The sequence below is a fragment of the Clinocottus analis genome, unplaced genomic scaffold (assembly GCF_023055335.1).
Source record: "Clinocottus analis isolate CAN_PGR_092001 unplaced genomic scaffold, fCliAna1.0.p SCAF_8, whole genome shotgun sequence".
In the NCBI taxonomy this organism is placed as follows: Eukaryota; Metazoa; Chordata; class Actinopteri; order Perciformes; family Cottidae; genus Clinocottus; species Clinocottus analis.
Window position 1 is genome coordinate 10681979 of NW_027176240.1, and position 22571 is coordinate 10704549.

Here is a 22571-nt window from a genome sequence, read left to right on the forward strand (position 1 = left end):
TACATATATGTATATATATGTACGTATACATATATATATATATATATATATATATAGATATATATATATATATATATATATGGCTATATATATTATATATATATGGATGTTATATATATGGATGGCTATATATATATATATATATATTTGTCTATATATATATATATATTTATATATATATATATATTTGTCTATATATATATATATATATATATATATATATATATATATATATATATATATATATATATATATATATATATATAGTATGGGAAGTATGGGGGCAAAACTAGAATACTGATGTTTAAAAGATAAAGTGCTCCATACAAAATTATAATTTGATCTGTTCTTACCTAATCTAGATGAGAAGCAAAACATTGTAGCATAACTACACTTTCATAAAACAATGGTTTTGTTCAAACCAAAGCAATGATAAAAAATCTAATTAACTGTGAAAGAAAACTACCTCAATGCATTGTACAACACTGTTCACCTGAAATGTAGTGAGGTTAATATAACAACATAAACTATTGTTAGAGAGCACCAATATTGAAGTAATGTAAAAGCGCTACAGTTACAAAATTCAACAATTTTGGTAAATTAATGCCAACAGAGAAAATGATTAAATTATAGTTATTTCACGACATGTGCATTAAATCATCCTCATACAACTGAAATTAAGCAAACTCACAATATTATCGAATTTCTTATCTTCTAGATCGGGAATGAGATTTCCCAACCGCACCGTCTTTCTCGTTGTATCTGTGACAGATGAGTTATAGCGGCATTAAAGTCGTTCATGCGTAAACGTTTTGAATAACTAACTTAAGTTACTAGTCGTCCACATTTACAAAAATCTGTAAAGTATGGAACAATATCCAAAAGAGTAAAAAACATGTTGAGCCATCTGGCAACTGTTCCACTCTTGTTGTCAAAGGAGTCTCTACAATGGTCGCTGCTGTGTGATATGATGCGCTTTTGAATATTTGATCCACATCTGCTGAGGAGATGATCAGGCGCCATTTTGTATGTTGTCAGTTATTGTGAGTCTTATTGTCCCAGGGGCCCGGGGCCATCGATCTCAGCCTGCCCTGAGTAGTCTCTGGGCCCCATTGGAAGGCCTTTGCACTGAGCCCTCGGGTGGGCTACACAAAGTTGTTTGTGATTTGCCTCTGGTGCTCAAACAGGTCCTCAATCTCTGCACTGTATGCATCACCTATAAAGAACAAAAAGAACATAACAATCAGTGACAGAGGAGGCGAAAAGAAGTGAGCAAGAGGAAAATACTTTTCTGTACTCACCTGCATGACATCCATACATGTAAGCTCTGTGGCCATCGTATTTGCACCGACATCTCATAACATTGTTCATGAAGTCAGACTCAGCCATGTCCATCGCGGGGTTGACCTCCACCTGCAAGGCGACAGGATACCACATTTCAATGTCACAATGTGTTTCTGACCTCATGACTTGCAGTTGCATACTTAATCAAACAAACGCGCATTAAGAAAAAGGGAAAATATATCAGTTTATTGTCCTCACTTTCATCTAATACTGTATCTAACACATGTAGCAAGCTTGTGGTCTAAAAAAGGACTAAGTCTCCCCTCACTGCACATGAGAAAGCCATTTGAAATAAAGAGCAGTTGAATGTAAAATTGTTCGAGGGCCTCTTATTAAACAGCACTCGTGGCTGGTATTGTTTTTATAGTCAATCCCTTTCTCATCTATAAAAAGCTGGATGACTTTTCCATACACTATTTCTATTTGAGAGGATAAATACACTGAATGATGTTCACATGGTAGCCTACAGCATATAGACTAAATAACATGTGGCGGTAAAACACTTTTTACCACACAAAGCACGAAACCTACTGGTAGATCTTTCAGGAAAGCTCATCGTATAATACTTTATAACTTGTATGAAAACATGTAACAAAGACACTTCTAACCACTCAAAACACGATAACAGGCTGTATAAGAGGTTACGCAACTTTACAGCTGAAGTCATGGAATGTGGTTGCTCCTCATAGCAACATAGGTATGCAATAATAAGGCCAGGTTTGGACTGAAATTTAAGTCTGTTGCAATCGAGTAGTTATGCATAAGCATGTTTATATGTCTGAAATACTGTGAGTGCTGCCATACAGCATACTAATAGTCTGTCATTTGCAGAGCAGCTCCATAACTGCTGATACAACCATTCTGTTAATCTGGTCTGGTTATAATACTGAGGAGCCATTTACTCTAATAGCTGCTCTGTAAACTGCTGCACCCTCTTTAAGTACATATTACAAACAGCTACAGGGAGAGTGAAGGCAAACTACACTAAAAAAAGGCAGAAAACTAAAAAAAAAAAAAATTAGTGAATGGACAAAAGCTGTCTCTTAATTTTTCAAGTTAAATTACAGTGTTGAACCGGCGTCTAGAAGAGGAACGGTTCAGTGGTAGAATGTGTTGCTCAGTGAGAAAGTGGCAATAAAAATAAAAACAGGGCATTCCTTGGTGGCAAATTAGCCGTTGCTAATGGAAGGGGGGCCTATAGCTGCTCTCTGACGAAAGGGAGGCAATAGTTAATTTGGGTAATTGGTGAGTTTCATTAGCAGTGGGTGGTTCAAGGGTAGGTCTGCTGAATCCTTCTGTAAAGCTCTGGATCAGATACGTCGGACATCATCTGCACTTCACTTGATAAATGAAAGAACACAGTAGAGAGGAGAACTGTTGCAAAAGATGTTGCAGCCTTGTTGAATAACTAACTCTCTGCTTGGCTTTCTTTTTCTTTCCTCCTTTTTTCCACTCTCGTTCTTTTCAGTTAAATTTGGTGTTGTTTGTGCTTTTTGTCCTCAAATGACCCTGACCTTTTTATCTTCAGTAGTTCTTCCAAATTCATTCTCAAATGCTTTTCTCTATCATTCATTCCTTCTTTCCTCCGCCTTAACATTGTGCTGTAGCAATGGACGACTTTATAATCATACCCTGCTCAACATGCTTTAAATACATCTCGTGAGTACATACATGTGTTTCCTGTCTGTTACGAGTTAATTAAATAAATCCATCTTCAATAGAGAGTAGTGTAATTACAAAGATTGAGAGTGACCTCTCAGACAAACAGGGTGACAGCGGTAATTATCAGACAGTTACACTGTAACCAATCGGCCACAGCTGGGAGGTAATTGGCAGCATGAGATCTGAGAGCTGTGGCGTACACGGTGGGATCAGTAGTCTGCACTGCAAATGGATGATAATGGGAAATGGAGTCCTTGATGTGTTTTAGTCTCGCAGCCACAGTGACTCGACTGAATGACCCGGGTCAACATAATGACAGGCAGAGGCACGGTTGAGGTGACGACGGGTGGAGGTCGAGAGGTTTTACTGAAATAGACGGAAGTCCACCTTAAGATCTCATTGCCTACATCTTTGGCCTTAAAGCGAGGGCTGTTTTCATCGCAAATCTAATGTTGGATGGGATTACAGTCTTGCAACAGGTACCAGATTATGATACTTTTTATAAATTGATTGATAATTTCAACAAAAATGTCTTTTGAGTTGTGACCAACTCGAGTTTAAATAATAGTTAAACATTTTTGAAAATATGTCATGTATTCATATATTCTATATAAAGATACAGCTAGCAACCTGTAGCATAGAACCTTGAGATCAATAATCCTGAGATCAGAGCATAGAACCCTGAGGTCAAAGAACACTGAGATCAGAGCATAGAACCCTGAGATCAGAGCATAGAACCCTGAGATCAGAGCATAGAACCCTGAGATCAGAGCATAGAACCCTGAGATCGGAGCGTAGAACCCTGAGGTCAGAGAACCGTGAGTTAGTTTAGCTGAGCATGAGACAAACAGGAAGAAACAGCCAGCCTGGCTCTGTTCAAAGGGAACAAAAATACTTATATTCATATACTCATCTGATTCTTTGCAAGAGAACCAAATTAGCACTTTTCACAAAATAAACACAATGTTAATGGTGCTTGATTTACGTGACAAGAAAAACTAAAAAGGAGAGAAACATAAAATGACTTGTGACCTGGAAGATGTAGTCTCCTGGCCGTACATCCGTCACGTCGACCCACTGACAGTCGATATCGTGACGATACGTATCCCAGCATCCCACAGAGATACCCTGATCACCCATGTTATAACAGGAGAACCGCTTCTGTTGTCCTAATACACAGACACACACACACCAATAGCATTATCAATCACAACATCAAAGCTCATTTAATGCCCAGCACTCCCTGTTATTTCTAAGAGCCTTTAGCTTTCTGAATTGCGTCAGACTTCACATGAACTCTGTTTTTTCAAATGCGCTATTTCATCCATGATATAACAAGTAAATGGAGAGTGAACAAACAACAACAGCACTGATATAACACATTAACCACAAAGTACAACTCTAAATAGCAGGGGCTGAAATATTGATATTAATTTCCTGTCTCTAATGGGTGAGTATTTCACTGGGGCTCATGAATAGTGGTGAATATTACCGTCAGGGCAATACGTGTCCTCGAGACAGAAACTGGCCTTGTGTCCCTCTGCAACCCTCGTTCCATTCAGAGTCAGCAGGTCGTAATGTGTGAACACCTCGATACTGTGGTAGTGCCTGGAATGACAGAAGGGAAAGTCCAGGTGAGAGTGTGTATGTGTGTGTGCGTCTGCACGTCTTTGAGTGTGTGCATTTACGCTAACTGAACACTAGCTCCCTATGGCTCGTATCCTAGTGACCTCACTGCTTGAACATGAGCGTGGGTGTCACCGTAAAAACCTCTCACAGAAGCTTGTTTTAGCCTCAGCGTCGCTGTTTATTCGTTCTGAGTGAATAGAGGGCTTTGAAACACACATCTATAGCTGTGATGTGTTGTTGTAACAAACTGAAATGGACCTGATTGTGCATGGGCTACCCTGTCCTTTGTATGACACAGACCTGTGGTAACTGGTTCAGCCGTCATTCCCGCAGACATGCAGCAGGGCGGCTAATGAATCTGGAGAGATGACGACACTTTTCACAGGCCACCAGTAATGTCACACAGCCAATACTGTGTGCTTCAAATGCCTCCTTCTTGTCTTATGACGACGGGCCTCAAAGTGCTCTCGTCATCTGACAAGAAACATGCTTACTATAGGGAACAAGGGGATGTAGAGTTGAATTTGTTAAGAGTAGATCCAAGGGCAAAACGTTGTCTATTTATAACTAACGGACAAAATGCAGCTGAGGCCTTGCAAGGGACAAAGGCTCTGGTGTTGTTAATGCCTGTGTTACCTGCAGCCCGCTCTGGCACAGAGATCACACGTCAGCTTGTTTTCTTTCCTGGTACCAATTGAACGCAATTAAATTAAATATAACTCAAATTACTCAACATGGAGGGAGCTATGCCGTTCACGCACGTAAAAGCAATTTTGTCCGGGGGACAGGTGTTTCTCACTATATTTTTGACAGCCTCAAAAAGAAAACACTGCTCATCTGTATTCAAGACTCTAAACCAACTTTTCCTGAAAAAAACACTTTTTTAACCACAAGGGCAACCACAACATCCCACTTATAGTAGTGAAACAGTTATTCCCATTGCAGCAACCTAAGCACTGAACTCCTGTGGGATGCTCTACCTGTGACACTGGTGCCATGTCCAGCTCTCTCTTGTTGCTTTGGGTCTGAAATCGGAGCGACCCAAGTTCATAATGCGGGAGGAGAAGCGCAGCAGGCGGCGGTGGCCGTAGGGCCAGTTCATCCTGGCGGCAGACGAGGACAGACAGTTCTCTTCATTGGCACAGCTCAGGAGGTGGAGGGGTCGGTCCTCCAGGTAGGCCGTCTCCTGGACCAGCTGGGCGTCCAGAACGAGGTCAGGTGCCGCTGAAGCAGGTCAGATGCGAGGAGTTATGTTAGGACTCAACCAGTTATATAACCAAAGGAGAATACGGGGAAGCTTCAGGAAGATGACTCGACTTACTGTCTGAACAGCTGACGCCGGCAGCCTTAGTTCCACCTCCTCGGGGACAATGAACATTGTTGTTGCGGCGACACTGTTGAATAGAAAGCTCCGTGCCCACACAGTGAGTTCCACTGAGAATCACATCAGCTGCTTTTGGGTCACCGGGCCAGTACCAGGTCTCCTGTCAGAGGAAGGGGGTGGGACATAGACAGCTTGTCAGGTGTTCTGTCAATGAGCAGTATCATAGCTCATTGTCCACCACAGTGAATGCAGGGGCTGTGACTATGGATTGGCCTCCATGTGTTCATCTGAGTGTGTCATCAATACCTCAGACACTGCTGATGGGATTTTGACACATTTTGGAGGAATGATACCTCTGAACACTCTAGTCCGACATTTTCAAAATTACAGTAATTAGTTTAGAAATGGGAGTATTGTACTGTTTGTTCTATCAGGTCATCATGCCCATCCATTTCAATACAGATTTGCAGACTTTGATAAAAGTCATTCAAGTTATGCACTGCAAAAAACTCTAAAGTTAAAGAAGCTTATCAACCTTGAAACTTTGAAGACTCGTGTGAGAGAAGTTGGAGCGGCTTCATACCGCACTTGTTCTTGATTTGGTGTGAATCTGGAGCTTTAGGCCTGTTGCTTTATCTTTTAATGTTTTTACCTGTGTTATGTGATTTCTTTATGTCTTATAACTGTTGAAAAGGAGTGGCACTGCAGTCAGAGATCAAAAAGGCATGTTTACTGCCACCTTCAGTTATGAATGTGGTGTCGGTCAGGGAGGTTGTTACCTGATGAGCACTGGCAGCAAAGCCCAGGCCGAGCTGTCTGCATAACACCATGGCCTCGTTGATGCCCCAGTTCTCACTGCAGACAGAGCCCCAACGCTTACGACCCCCAACGTCCATCAACACCTCCACGTGGCCTTCTGATGGGACTCTACCACCAGCAAGTCGCACCTGGAAATCCATTAAGGATTAAATGTGTGATGCTTAAGCTGATGAGTGTATGTCTTGTGATGTTATTAGTAGTTTTCGTACCGTGTTCTCCATTCCGGTTTTAGGAACGTTGCAGCGCACTGAGGCATCCTGGCTGTGTTTGAATGTCCATGGCTGGACTTCCTGGAAGTAGCAGTCGAGGATGGAGCGCTCTGTCCCCATACACTGGACACTGTTCATATGGATAGGTCCTGTACCTAAAAAAAGGGACGAGGAGAAATGGGAGTAAAGACCATGCTGACAAAGATAAAGCAGGGAAAAACAGATGCCAGAAAAGCATGGTCATAACTGAAGGGTAATATTTCTTGTGCACAGTTTGAGGACACCCAACATAGACACAAAGGCATTAGCAGACTTTATCACGCAAAGAAGCAAGCACACACATGCAAGGCTTTGTATTTCTTTCACATGAATGTGCTTTCTCTCTTTTAGCGCCACCAACAATGAAAAGTTCCTATCTGTTGTGGCACAATGCTCCTGCAAGCCAAGCAGCAACACCACCAACATCTACTTTTGGGATCTGTTACACCTCATTGCCAACATTCTGTGGCATCAGGCACAACAACAACAAAATGGTGTGTAGTCCAGCCTGGGTGAGCGAACAAGGCGAAATCTGTGGCAACGAAATAAAATTTTCACAAGTAGTCGTTTGCATTTAAAACCAGATAATCTCCAAACCCCAGAGAAGATGGTGGAAACAAAAAGCAAACAGTTCCTACCATAAGGACTGCAGTCAATTAAAACACAGAACTAACTATGGCTTCAATGTTTTCTTAAAACAAAAGTCACAAACTGAAAAACTTGGACCGACCATTGAATTAAACACAACCAAAACCACAAAAACCAGGGGGAAAGGAGAAAAACCGAGAAAGAAGGGCGAGAAGGAAGATGACCAGAAATGGTAGTGACCAGATTGCAGCCAAACCCAATCTGTCTCTGGGTTGGTTTTGGTTTTGGGAGATTGTAGGCCTGCTTCCATACTGGTCACCATGCCGGCGTTCATACGTATGAAGCGGGCACATCTAAACCACTTCTGCCGCTATCAAACAAACACAAGGCCAGGCAGTGTTTGTGTGTGTGTGTGTGTGTGTGTGTGTGTGTGTGTGTGTGTGTGTGTGTGTGTGTGTGTGTGTGTGTGAGTGTGTGTGTGTGTGTGTTTGTGTGTGTGTGTGTGTGTGTGTGTGTGTGTGTGTGTACTTCATGGGCAAAATGACAGTAAAATCACAATGACGATAATTCTCCCTGACATCAATTTTTCAAATAATCAAATGGTGATCATGAAATGTGATTGGCAGATACAGCTATATGAGCAACATGCTGGCACAGAATAAATGCGGTAGCTTAAATTTAGTATTTACAAGAAACATTGAGCTTAATTACTATAACATTTAAATTGGCAGATGCCACAGATCATTTGGACAGATTAGAAAATTGCATCAAGGGGATGGAAACAGGCTAACATAGGTCACATTCTTGTTGAGAATATTATAAATAGTTGGTTGGTGTGGTTACAAGGGAAACCCTGTTCTTTTCCTCTCTGAAATTATCCTCCGTTTTAGGCACATTAATGTTGTGTGTGGAGTTTTTCTTTCCAAGGAACGTCTCTTTCTGCCTCTAACAAAAACTCTCTGTCATCAGTTAGATCTATTTCTTAGCCAAGAGCTAAAATCATGTAAGTTTGTAAATAGATCCGCCTGCCTGTGGGCTTTCAGATGGCACAGGCCAACCAGCCTCAACATAATGTTTCCTTTTCCTCTGTTAACAGGAGCTGTATAACAACATGACAACTTCACTTATACTGGAGGGGGATACTCTGTGCCTGTGAGTGGCTGCGTACCACCTGTACAAGTGCATATCTGCAAGGGTTTCAACAAATCTGATAAGTAAAGCCACATTCGGAGCAAGACTTTGTGACTGGCTGTTAACCTCTCTGCAGCCAGTCGACCGGGACCTCTATCACATTTGTTCATCATAAATAATCCAACGAGCCTCTGGGGGGTCTCGTTGCCATGCTGACTGAAACACATACTGACAGAAAGCAGTTGTATTTGAATGTTATTCAGTATGATGTGAATAATGCATTATCTTTTTGAGATTAAACGTTGCACAAAACTACATTTCAAACAATTCATTCCTTCAGGAAGTCTTTCTCAGTGAAGGTTTGTTCTATCAAAGAGTCTATTTTCGACCTTTTCCAACAACATATAGCCCTGTGTTTATGTGGCCTTCGAGCAGATGGAAAATTATATGTCAGTGAAATGTCTAACAGGCTGCATGTTATAGAAAGGAAGCTGAGAGGCCTTTGAAGTCCAATCATCCTGCAATAGCAGTGTATATGTAAGTGTGAGACAGAGACGGAGGAAAAGGGAAAGTGATGCGTGTGTGTGGGGGGGAGGGGAGGATCCGTGCATGTGTGCCTGAGAGAAACGAGAGTATGCACGTATATGTATGTGAAATTGTTTATGGGCCCTTTCATTGCGCGAGCACGACGAGAAACGCAAAGCGGTTGGTATTGGGCGCAAAGACTGTGTGGCCATCTCCAAGCTCACCTGCTATTTTGGTTTTTGCATGTGCACAGTAAACAGTGCAAATGAGCTCGGTGAGGGTGAATATACATCAGAGGGTGTGGTAAGTTTTAGATATAATCCCAGACAGTCATATCACTGGTCTCATCACTGTGGAACAGCTCTGCAATTTGCAGCCCCAATGTGGACGTTCAGCACCGCAAAGCTGCTGCCACAGGTAGGGCGTGTGGTTTTCTTAAAACACTTCATTAGTACAATAATGGTAGAAGCACATTTGTGCGATTGCGTCAATTCGATGCTATTTGAGGGGGGGGTGGGGTTATGACGCGCAAAATTAATAAACCCCGGGAATTATACCAAGCTATGTTCGACCAGTCTGATGTGTGTAGAGATGTGTGTGTGTGTGTGTGTGTGTGTGTGTGTGTGTGTGTGTGTGTGTGTGTGTGTGTGTGTGTGTGTGTGTGTGTGTGTGTGTGTGTGTTTATTCTGTTCGTCTGCCTGTCATCTTATCGAGGTGAACAAAGTGGACTCTGGCACAGCACTTCTCAAACTGAATGTTGCAGGTTTATTAGCATATTTGTATAAAAAATACTATAATAAGTGTATATGGTATGTCCCTGCTTTATTCATATTAAACGTAAGTTGTCTATGCTGATTTAAATACTATCTATTGGTTCTAGTAAGTAGTTTCCACCAAAACACTTGTTTTGTCCACCTCCGAGTGCCTTTCCTTCCACCTGTGCACCGTAAGCTTGACACTAGGAACCAAAACAACACACAGAAGGCCATAGACAACTTCAAGATCACGGAAATACCAATATCAGTTGTTGGCAAGCTAAAATAGGGTGTAAGTGAGTGAATCAGTAACTCAGGAAACAAGGACAGGAAAAATATGAGGTACAAGTAGGGAGTCAACCTGTCGTTTTGTCAAACCACAGCCACGTCTTGTTATAATAGAAACTGATTTTATTACATACGCACAACCATGCAAGATATACATGACAGGTATTGCACATACATAAATTAGCTTCCTGATTAGATCAGAGAAAACCTTTTTTAGGTCTAAAATTTAAAGCTTTTAGGCCTCTGACAATTAAACACCTCTCTGCCGCGGACTGCTGGAAACATGAGGAATATGAATTTTGGCCAAACGATTAACAGTGATGATTGAAACCAGATGGAAAGAGGTGTGAAGCCTGATGCAATAATATCCTAAGAGGAGCCAACTTAACCAGATTTAAGTCCTGTTAGACTCATCAAAAAGAATGGTAGCAACATCTACAACAAAAATCCAATTTAAGAGGTTGAAATTTATAAGGGACTAATCCAACACATATATTACATATATAACACAACTGAACAGCTGAACCAGCAGACTGTCATCCCACATTTAATCTCAATCAGCATGATTAGAGACAACACCCAAACCTGAGACAAGGAGAAGCCGTTCTCACATCTCATAAGGGTAGGGACACCACTGGCGCAGCTGGATAGTGACTTCAGTTGGTGCATCACCAAAGCCGAAAAATTTAAATTGAAGGAAAACGACCACAAAACTCAGTGAGTGAATAAAAATATTGCTTGAAGCTAGCAAGATTATGTCTGTGGCTGTAGTAACCAAATGCCAATGTAAACCACCACAGCATACAGTGTTACATTTTGTGCGTGAGTGTGTCTGTGTGTGTGTGTGTGTGTGTGTGTGTGTGTGTGTGTGTGTGTGTGTGTGTGTGTGTGTGTGTGTGCACATGTGCATGGTGTTTGGGCAGCTGGTAGCCCTGGCACAGGACTCATTTAATCACAGCTGGAGATACTGCAATCAACACATTTGCAGCTTCACATGGTAACATATATAGACACACACACACACACACATACGCACAGACACAGACACAGACAGACAGACAGACAGACAGGCCGACAAACACACATGCCCACGCATTATCTGATCAGTGGGTGCAGACGGGTGCGGCGTCTTAGATAAGCAAAAGACTGAAAAAAATCTTTTCAAACTCTATTCTCTGGAATGCCATGACGCACAATAAACACATTCAAACAACTAAATTGCAGACTCAAAACACTTAGATTAAATGTGGAATTTTCCAGAATTTCCAGTCAGTTTAACGTGAAAGCCTTTTTGCCCTGAGCAACAGCGGTTCTCTCTCTCACCTTGACCCATAAAGGCTCCATGCAGGGCATCCTTTGCAGAACCAAAGCCCAGTTCTCTGCACACCACACTGGCTGCAGGTCTATCCCACATGTGGTCCACGATGGTTCCCCACTTTCCGTCTCGGAGGACCTCCACGCGGCCCTCGCCAAGCCTGGGGCCAGCCTTCAGACGCACGGGCTGTACAGGAAAGCAAAGAGAACATCATTCATCTCATCCTGATGTGATGTTCATGAACTCTGTTCGTGCCAGTGGAGGCGTGAATGTGTTAATCCTCACCACAACGGGATAGGGAGCCTGAGGTCTTCCTGAGGAGATGCGGGCAAACTGGGGTCCTGGCACACACTTCACCACAGCATGTCTCCCGTTCTTACAGGGACTGGGACTACGGGGGATGGACAGCTGAGCAAGGCACTCCGACAGGCTGTTCTCGAAACCCAGACAGTGAACCTTTTCTACCCAGAATCCCTTCTTCTTTGACATGATGCTCAATCTAGAAAGAAGACAAGGTTTGTGGTCAGATATTCTTAAAGCCCCTGACAACTTGGTTTGAAATATTTTGTAATTCTTAATAACATTTAATATTCATTAATTAGAAACAATTAAAGTTCTAATTTAAAAGAAAAAACGTCTGTGATAATATTTAATTAAGAGTTCAATATTCAAAAACAAGGTGAATCTGCTTCATCAAATCTTTGTGGGTTTGGTTTGATCAGATTTGTTTGACCATGCTGGCAACATAACAACCAAAATTGTAATCACATTTGGAAAAAAATGTAGGTTTTGGGGGATTTAAATAAAGTTCAACTCATGAGTTCGGACGGTAGTGCAGTTATAAAATGAGTGATGTCAAATATAGCTCGGAAACAGGAGGAATAGATGTCTTTTTTTATTACTTTGTTGAAGGATCTGCAACCTTGGTATCCCATATTTTCCTGCAAAGGAACCAAAGAACAGATGTTAGTTTTGTCTATTTGCTAAGGTTACAAACACACACACACACACACACACACACACACACACACACACACACACACACACACACACACACACACACACACACACACACACACACACACACACACACACACACCACCCTGTGAGGTGACCTGGGTCACTCTTTTCTTGTGCAAAGTGGGAGTGACTGTAGGATATACTGTAGCATCTGCTATTTGTTTTATATGTAACCTGGCCACACAGGAGGGATTTCTCCACGAGTAGCGGCACAAACACACAAACCAACTGGCCTATTAGTAGAAGAGTTCTTCTCACTGGGGCACTTGGTGATGACTTAAAATAGCAACAGCTCAGACACGGGCCTTATCAAAAGGATGAATCATACAGCTCCATATAGATCTTGTGTTTATACAACCAGAATGAGCATGCGGCTTCATGGTGAATGTAAAATTAGATATTCTGATGCAGATGAGTAAGAATGCAATGTTCTTGTTCTCTTTCAGGAACTTCACTTCCTGTCTCCCTTTCTTGCTTTCTAGCTTCAGTAGCATACACTTCCATCTTCCATCTGTGGGCTGCTTGCTGTTTACTACATTTAAGTTGAGAGTAAATGTATCAGATGTTTTCCAAAGGCAACAGTACTTCTTCTCACTAACGTATTCAACATAAATGTACTACTGGTTTTTATCTAAATTACCCCGATTTACATTAAATAAAATGAACTTGCCTTTTAAACTAACATAAACCCTTTTGGATATATAACTTCAGCATTCCATGTTGCAAAATCACAGAGATGGGTACTAACTACAGGATGTAAGAACTAAAAAAAGGATTGAAAATATATATTTTTTGAACTATGTCGCTACTTTCAAAAGGCACATGCGGTCCAAAAAATCTTGACCTTCAACATCAGTAATGCCCAACATTTCTGGTAAAACAAACAGGGTTTGACCAATCACGATATACAAACAAAAACTCTGGCAGCATGTTGCACGTCCGAGAAATGCCAGAACCAAATAGAGATTTATGCACCAAGTGCGCTGGCGGACTTGGCAGAGCGGTGGAGAGAAAAGCCTGCTGTTCTCTTGGCAGACACGCGGAGCAGAGACATGCCACACAGACCACGCCAGGACATCCTCAAACCACTGCAAAGTGCAGGCACCATCAGACATTCACATCCATCACCCCAAAACACCACACATGAAACACTCATGGCACGGCCCGACTGATATTTTAAAGGGACCATTATCGGCCCAAAATTGGTACATTAGAGATTCACCAATTAAATAAAAATGTAAGTTCAAAATGCGTGAGGTACTTTAGAGACTAAAACGTAGGTCTGTCTTCAACCAAATACATTCTCAGTCAACTAACACTTGTTTTTGTTGTTTGGTTCAGTGTCTTGCAAGTTATCAGCTGACAACCCTCTCTACCTCCTGAGCCACAGCCTCCACATTGTCCAACCGTTGTCCAGAATATCTGGCCAATACTGTTTACTGGGTTACAAAGATGTACAACCGGCATTTATGAAAATGAGCTGGTGAAGTGGAGTTTACATTAAAATACCTTTTACAGCAAAGTAAGCACCTCTTTTCCTTCTACAGGTGTGGGAGGCTACATTGTTTTCTTTTTCTGTCGTGAGTTAAAAAAAAAAAGAACGTAATTCAAAATACTCCCATGCTGATTTTAGTGGCATTCCCCTGAAAGGAAACAAACATGTCTAAGAATATTTGTATGAAAGCACAGGTAGATGCATATTTGATTTTCTAAACTCTCTTTTATTTGACTGAAACTGTTGTTTTAGTGTTTGCTAATGTTGAGCTTCATTAAGGGAGATAACACAATGCTTAAAAGTCACCTTTTTAACGTATGGAATTAAATAAATTAAAATCATGTCTTTCTCTTAGTTATTCATGTAACTGTAACAGGCACATGAGCATGACTGCAGTGTTTGTCTACATGCCAATGCTATGTACTGACAGCCTCTGTATTAGTTTGTGTTCCACATCCAGAGCATTCATCATCTTGTTTAAGAAGGCAAACAGAGTTACCAGCTCTTGTAGTGGAGCCAAGAGAACGGAGGCTAATGATAGGGAGTCCCACCCGCCTGTTAACAGACACACATTGCTCCACTGTTTGGGTTGCAAGGCCCTCACACTGCTAACTGGTTTTATTTCTCTTCTGGTTTTATTGTGAAAGATCAAATCTGCCTAATTTTTTATTTTTTTTAATCTTTGATTGATCTTTGATTTTTGAAAATCTGTCCTAAACATCAATAATAAAACAGGGTGAAAATCTGATTTAAATAAAGCCTTGTGATGACAAACATTAACCTTTTTTTTGTTTATAATTCAGGTAAACTATAATAGTATCGACATGCATCAGAAAACACGTTAAATTTTAGATGCTTCAGAAAATTTGATCAGATTATAATATTTTTGTTTAGTTTGATGTTCTCCTTTTAAAAATCTTGGCATGAATAAAAATCATTTCCCCTTGTATACACTATGCAAGGAGTACTAAATATACGACCTTCATACTGTGGTTTACAGGATCCTTATTCAGCTTATTAGGTAACAAACCTGAAAACATTTTTTTTGGAGCACGCATCAAGATGTTATCTTAACGCGTTAAAGAAAAATTTAAAAAAGGGCCAAGATGAAACATGTGCAGAGAACACTGTTGTCAATAAGAAATATTCCAGAGGATTTTATTTTGCCTACTTGAAGTATATTTAAATTGGATCTCGCATCTTAAATAGTTGCTAAAGCTTCCCATGCAGATCATAGTGAGTTGAGAACTACATACGCTTCAACTCAAAGTTTTAAAAAGTCAGTATTCAGTCCGTTCCAGATCTCAAAAATAGCCACCGGCACGCAATCAGGAACTGAAAGATGGTGAAATAAATTAGAGAGAAGGTCATTGAGGGCGATCACACAAACATCAGGCAGGAGAGCCAGACTCGGTCACTCAGAATGTCACTCAGAAGCCTGAAAATGATACCCTCAAGAACATTTCAGCAGAAACATAATTAAAAATAAAATGCCGGTTAAGTCCCCAAATCACTACAGTGACAGAAGAAGACAGACAGCTGCTGACACAGCGGGCTGCGCTGCAAACTGCAGCTGTAATTGGACATATTTCACATGAGCCAGCGAAAATCTGGCTCGTGTGACTGCTGCTCCCGTGCTTTCTCTCCATCTCTTCTTCTTTCTCTTGGTACTCTCTTCCTCCTCCTTCGGCAACTATGTCTTTCTCCCTCTCCCTCTCCCTCCCCCTCTCCCTCTCCCTCTCCGTCTCCCTCTCCGTCTCCCTCTCCCTCTCTCTCTCTCTCTCTCTCTCTCTCTCTCTCCCTCTCTCTCTCTCTCTCTCTCTCTCTCTCTCTCTCTCTCTCTCTCTCTCTCTCTCTCTCTCTCTCTCTCACACACAGAGCTATAATTGGGGGTGTATTTTTTTTTCACTCTCAGCAGAAACCCATGAAAGCCTGGTCCTGACCAACCTGTAATTACAGCATCTTCGGAGTCTCATCCAGGAGACACGGGGAGGCGAGAGACATGGCATGGGCCGGGATTTCTAAGAATGGACTTGAAGTGTCACTGGTTAAATTTGGTCAAACCATGAAATGCAGTTCTAAGCTTTTCTGGCAACCGTTTAAGTGGACTATGTTACATGAAAACTGAACATCATACTGTCTCGCGCCCGATCGTTTTTCTTTAACTCTGCTCACATTTTGTACACCCATTATAATTATAGTGTCAATTTCAGTCAGAGGGCAATCCTTACAATTACCCATAAGTAAACAGCTTTACCTGTATTTCAACTATTCTTCTGGTTGTAACAAGTTGTACATAAACATCCCGATAAAATAATAAAGATATGGTGTCATCCTAAAAACCAAACACTGTAAGATAATTTGAGTTATCACTAAAAGCACTTGTGACTGGCAGCTAACATATGAAGGCTTGTACTTTGAGCCAGTTGGAAGACAAAAACACATATTGAGAGACAACAAGTATCTGTGAAGATGAAACAGGTACAGATTTGGAAACACACACATCATCGTGGTTCCAACCAGTACAACGCCTGAGGCTTCAGCAAAACACCAGGTCATACCCAGGACAGGCCGACCAAGAGGTATCAAGTCACAACCGCTTGCATGCCAGAGCCTTATAATTTACACGCACAATGGAAAAATCCTCATAATGGCACACGCCCCCCAAACATTTCACTGTACATTTAGAAGCAGAAATGTTGGATAAGCACTCTGTTGTGGCTTCGGTTAGAGACTAAAAGAGCCCGAGGAGTGCTATTGTTTGAGTTGCTTTTCCTTGAACTTAGGAGGAGGTAAAACAACGCTGAACAGATTCCCTGCAGGCTTCAGGCCAAGTCCTTCAAGCTACAACAGCCCTGTTCTCCTCTGTTCTGTCGTATCTCCCTTCTTGGTGAGCGGCCAAATCTCTTATGTGACATCCATACAAATACACTCATCTAATTCCTCACTTAACTATTACTTGTAATTCTCATCTCCCATAGTTTGCATTGAGTGGTGAATCTGTACTGCGATAGAAAATCGAAGAGAGGCATAAAAATCATCACACCCGCAGTGCGGGAAAGCTACGCTCTAATGAATGATCCTGCACAGAGTCAGGCCAGGTTGTTTCACCGCAGCTCATCCTGAGGATCTTTTATTACGGACGATATGATTCCTGATGACGCCCTGCTCCAACAACAGAATCCAGTTATAGAGTCACTGTGTTCCCAATAACACAGTCCAGCAGAGATGGCTGAATTTAAGGGCAATGCAGAAATCCTTTCAGTGATTCCAATAGGGATGTTTGTAAAGTCAGTAAAACGTTTAAAAAGCCTATAAAACAACTTTACCCAGCTACAGCTTTTCAGTGGCAAGAGGAATCTAGCACCTACAGAACCGAGCAGATGTTGCGGTCTGTCGCCAGTTGAGTCAGAACAATCCCTCTCTTCCCAAGAGAGGGAAGGAATAGTTTAACTGTGAATCACCTCGCAGGCAGCGCTCCAGGAACCAGATCCGACTGGGTCCCCCTTCCACTGAGGAGAGCAAATGGTCGGACACTATTCATTCTTTTAATAGCAGCAGAGTAATTATCTGCTAATGTGTGGTCCTCATGTGGTTGAAGAGCAGAACCTTCGCTTCACATAAAGATGGAAAGCGTCTGCCGACCAAAACCCTCTGTCAAATGGTGTTTTTTTTTTATATGAATAATTGTATTTCTTATTTAACTCTGGACAAAGCAAATTTGTGTATTTTTTAAAATGTTAAGCTATTCCTTGAAGTGGTGACCGACGTGTCTGTATCATTGAGTATCAAAGTGTACCAAAAGTCCCAAAGCCTGGGATTCAATACCTGGTCATTGTTGTTTAATTAACCTTCAATATGTTACTTCTTGCTTTTGAATTATACTTTTTCTAATTCAAGCGTGTGCTTTATTTAGGAAAGTTGTCTTTTCCAATCAAACACTGATGTGTGTGTAGTTAAGTACACAATGAACACATTACTATTACACATCAAAGCTGATTCTGATTCTGGTATTGAAACAAGTATTGTTATGGTATTGGTACAAGGATTTAAGTATTACATTAGCAACACTATTTAAAAACACACACACACACACACACACACACACACACACTTACAAACACAATACTGTAGAAGCCTGCCACAAACACTGCTAGAGAGGGACGTAAAAGTGAAGAGATGTGTGGCTGACTCAATCTTGCAGAGGCTGCCCTGCCAATAAGATGAGTTGCTTCACAAAGACCCTCATCCCACTTTCCAATAGCCTCCTCCGTCCCACACATCGATGGGACAGTTAAAGCACAATCACCTGTGATAGGACACCTCAGCGTGGGAATCTAAAAGTTAAAGTGTGACTGTTTGTCTGGGAGATGCAAGCTGAAGATAGCGTCAGAGATAGAGAGGGAGAGAGACAATGAGATGAGCAGAGAGAGAGAGAGAGAGAGAGAGAGACAGAGACAATGATATGAGCGGAGAGAGAGAGAGGGAGAGAGAGAGAGGGAGAGAATGAGATGAGCAGGGAGGGAGAGAGAATGAGATGTGCACAGAGAGAGAGAGAGAGAGAGAGAGAGAGAGAGAGAGAGAGAGAGAGAGAGAGAGAGAGAGAGAGAGAGAGAGAGAGAGAGAGAAAGAGAGAGAGAGAGAGAGAGAGAACAGGGATTTCTTTATCATCATCTTTAGGCTGAGGAAGGCAGGTGGGAGTTAAGGGGGACACAGGGCAGAAGTGGCTGGGAGAGGAAGATAAGCCCAACAAAAGGCTTTTACTCAAAGTGGCTCTAAATGGAATGCCACATTGTTGTTTTACTCTTCAGGATGAGTTTTTGTCCTCAAACAATGGAATGAATGGCAAGCATGTCGCCCTTCTGAACTGCAGTCAATAGTGTAATCTAATAACCTGAGTTCATAGAGATGTAATGTGTTGCTCTCAGTGCAGCTGACGAGAAAAAAACAAATCATACTCACTTGTATGTTTTGGAGTTGTGCTGCGTGGCCTCTGGGAAGCCGAGCATCCCGCACACAACTCGGCTGCTGTTGAGACTCCAACCCAGGTCACAAACCTGCCTCCATCTCCCAGCATGCTTCACTTCCACCACACCCTCTGCGATTAGGCTCTTCCGCTTGGTAACCATGAGGATGGGACGGAGACGAACCTCCTCAATCTGCACCTTACTGTGACCCTTTGGGAAGATGCAGATCACATCTATTGTTCGATGCCTTTCTGAGAGTAACCAAGACATTTGAATTGAACTGCTGTACCTGGTGGTGCCTTTGAAACCTGGGGACCTCACTTTGATGTCCATTTCCATAATAGCCATATCCTGGATGCCTGCGGGTAGCCACGGGGCCCTGCCACTGTGCAGCAGGACTGCCGTGGGGCCTGGCAGCAGTGGGGGCGTGGCCTCTACCGGCCATCGGGTTCAGCCTGAGCTCCGGGGTGCACACCACCCCCAAGTCCTCAGCGTGTTTACAGTCATTCACCCCCCAACCGTTGTGTTTGCAGTCTTTCAAGGAATTCTCTGATCCGTCGCAGCGTACATTATCCATCCATATTGGGCCTTGTGAGAGGATACACAATTATGGCTTTATTCATTGATTGTTCAATCGACAGACTGGGCATTGCACAAGGTCTGGAATCAGTTCCTAAACACCTAACACTTGACTTTTACTGGCACGCTGATTTAAGGTTGCACCTTAGCGGCGTGTTTAGCGGTAGATACACAGCATTTTACAAGGCAGGGTGCTGTAGATCCTGCTCCTTGAATCCACTCAACCTTCTCTTTAATTTGGATTTAAAAGCAGCAGTAAAGAATGTCTATAAACCACAGCAAGTGTTGCACAACCCTGGCAAGCGAATGTTGTCATTATTCTAAAACAAATGCCCCTTTTGGTCCATATATTTGCTCTGCCAGCCTGCGAGGCGACCTTAACGAGATGTAGACTCCAATCCCACAACAAGTTATCTTTGTCACTTTATGATGTTAGTTATTTTGGATGTCTTAATTGGTGGTCCTTTCACGAAGCCTTATATTTAGTGTGTTGTGGGGGAAACACACTGTAGCATTGAAGTTTTGCAGGAGACAGGTTACGATAAACTGGTTTAATACGGAATCTCCTCAGAGATGAAACCATCTTAAGTCTAATAAACGACAATGATAATACAACATGCTTTCTTCAGAGCAGACAGGTAAAGCACAGGTGTAATTCATACCATTATAGATGGATCAGATAGTAAGCATTGTCACTGATCCAGCATGCACAGTGCAGAGCTCTTAACATCATTATTTACACCTGTGGATTCCCATGTCAAAGGGCTGTCCTGGCTTGTTTTACGCTCACAAGATTGGTTTGGCTTTGGCCGACTGGAAAATGGTGACATTTGATGGTGACCTTTCTTCAGTAAAACGTCTGTCTACTGGCTTCATAGTCATTCGCTACAGGAAGTGCTCTCACCTGTTCCTTCTCCATACTTGGCGCTGTGCGCCCACGTCACACCACTCTGGAAACCCAGCTCTCGGCACACCACGTTGGCCATCTTGATGTCCACTTCATCGTCGCAGACTGTCCCCCAGGTGTTGTTGTGCAGCACCTCCACGCGCCCTTCGTACACTTCTCGCGCAAAGTTGCCCGCTAAACGCACCTTGGCGGCTGGTGCTCGAGCCGTCCTGCGCTGAGAGGACGTGGTCCTCCGAGGTTCAGCATCAGCGGGACGGGAGAGGAACAGCAGCAGCAGCAGGAGGAGGGGGAGGCTCAGGCAAAGGGTGCGGGTCATCGTGCCTGAGAGGAGGGGGTCTGCAGGTGAGAATGGAAACACTGCATGATTCAGTTTGGGTTTATCTTCTATTTAATTAGACAATGTCGCACGTTCCCTACTCATTTGTGTGAAATTGACCACTGGAGTCATTTAACTTGCGTGTCAGTTTAAAGTTACAGGCTAATTTGCTATGTAGTAAAAAAAACACAAAAAAAACATATATCACCACTTGTCTGGCGAGATCCTTTCTGGCTGGCTGTAAAGGGAATTACTCTTTATGCTCAGAAGTTTAAGTTTATATATAACATATACTTAAACGTATAAACTTAAACTACTGAGCATAAAGAGTAATTCCCTTTACAGCCAGCCAGAAGGGATCTTGCTAGGCCTGGTTGTTAAACGGAGTAACTGTGACATCCTCTGGACATAATAGTTCAGGTAGTGTATGAAATGGCACAATACAGCCTGCTTATCTTTTCACAGTCAGAGAGATGAAACTTGAGTTGTTTTGTAGTGCCACATTTGATTTAACTCACTAGTGCAACACCAATTTTATGATGCAATAGAAGCCAAAACGCATAAAATGAAAAGGTGTACTATTCAGTGTTGTCAAACATAGGCATATAATTACAGATACACCAACGCACTTGTGTATTGCAATTCACGCAAATAAACATCCCCTGAGGCTTACTAACCAGACAGACACAGAGGCAGGTTTTAACTGGAGGTTAACAAGTGTCACAGCGAACACAAACGCACTGGAGACATACTGAAACATTAAATCACTGCATGCCACAGAACAACACTCAGCACAAAATACACAAAAGCTGTTTGTTTACTGTGACGATAAAATTATAAAGGAACAAACCAACGAGGAATAAACAAACAGACTTTGCAGTCTGGCCTCAGTTAATTATATTTACAAAAACAGGTTATATTAAATTGTATGTCTCTTCTTACTGCTTAATTCAATGTAAGAATAAAACTGGAGACAACAAATAATTCCTCTAAATGTTTGAGTTTTGGCAGTAATATAGAGAGCCGATTTTCCAAAAAATCAAAGCAAAGAATTCAAAAAGGAAAAAAGCATCTCAACTCTGTTCCACCTGTTACACTACAGATGAACATGTATTACAATTTTTTAACAGAAAGTAAAATGATTTTCTTTACTAGGAAAACAAACTGTAAGAGCAGAAGTTAAGGTGAAAGTTCCCCTTACCTGGCAGGCAGCAAATGTTTGCAGTGGTGGACGTCACTATAGGAGAGTGACTGAGTGAAGGAGTGTGCCGACTAAATGCTCTCCCTAGTCAATCCTCCCTTCTGCCCTCCTTCTCCCTATATCCCTCCCTCCCGCATGTGCTCTCTTTCCCTCGAGGTATCTTTCTCCCGTATAGAAGTGCTGACGTAATTCAAGAGCTAAAATGTAAAGCTATGTAAAGTGTCTGCACAACGCTTCAACACTTTTCCACATGAAATCTATAAACATCAAAGTATTGGATCCCCTCATCTGGTGGAGAATTTGTCATCTTATTCTTTGCTAACATGTGTATAATTTTGGGTGAATACTTTCATGAGTACCGCTGAATGAGCTCCACCGCTCCTCACAGATAAATCTGACCTGAATGTTTGAGGAATGATTCTCCAGCAACCACGAGACTCATCGGTTTCATGATGGGG

General features: G+C 42.0%; 1 protein-coding gene across 1 annotated transcript; it reads right to left on the reverse strand.

Moving 5' to 3' along the window:
• Nucleotides 1–1145: 1145 nt before the first annotated feature.
• loxl4 (lysyl oxidase-like 4) lies at nt 1146–20912 on the reverse strand. Its single transcript, XM_068568026.1, has 14 exons — nt 20594–20912; nt 19400–19698; nt 19106–19320; nt 12531–12569; nt 11914–12127; nt 11637–11814; nt 6988–7142; nt 6739–6906; nt 5957–6119; nt 5616–5859; nt 4499–4614; nt 4039–4175; nt 1302–1413; nt 1146–1216 (listed from the first exon to the last, which is right to left on the reverse strand). Exons 1-14 carry the CDS (start codon nt 20910–20912, stop codon nt 1146–1148), a joined length of 2430 nt encoding a protein of 809 aa, XP_068424127.1.
• Nucleotides 20913–22571: the final 1659 nt, after the last annotated feature.

Excerpts from the sequence above, each read along its gene's own strand:
- loxl4 (XM_068568026.1), bottom strand. The coding sequence starts at position 20,912 with ATGACCCGCACCCTTTGCCTGAGCCTCCCCCTCCTCCTGCTGCTGCTG. Across the intron at positions 19,699-20,593 it reads CAAGTATGGAGAAGGAACAG|GCCCAATATGGATGGATAAT; the intron begins GTGAGAGCACTT and ends TCCTCTCACAAG. Across the intron at positions 5,860-5,956 it reads CGGCGTCAGCTGTTCAGACA|CGGCACCTGACCTCGTTCTG; the intron begins GTAAGTCGAGTC and ends GACCTGCTTCAG.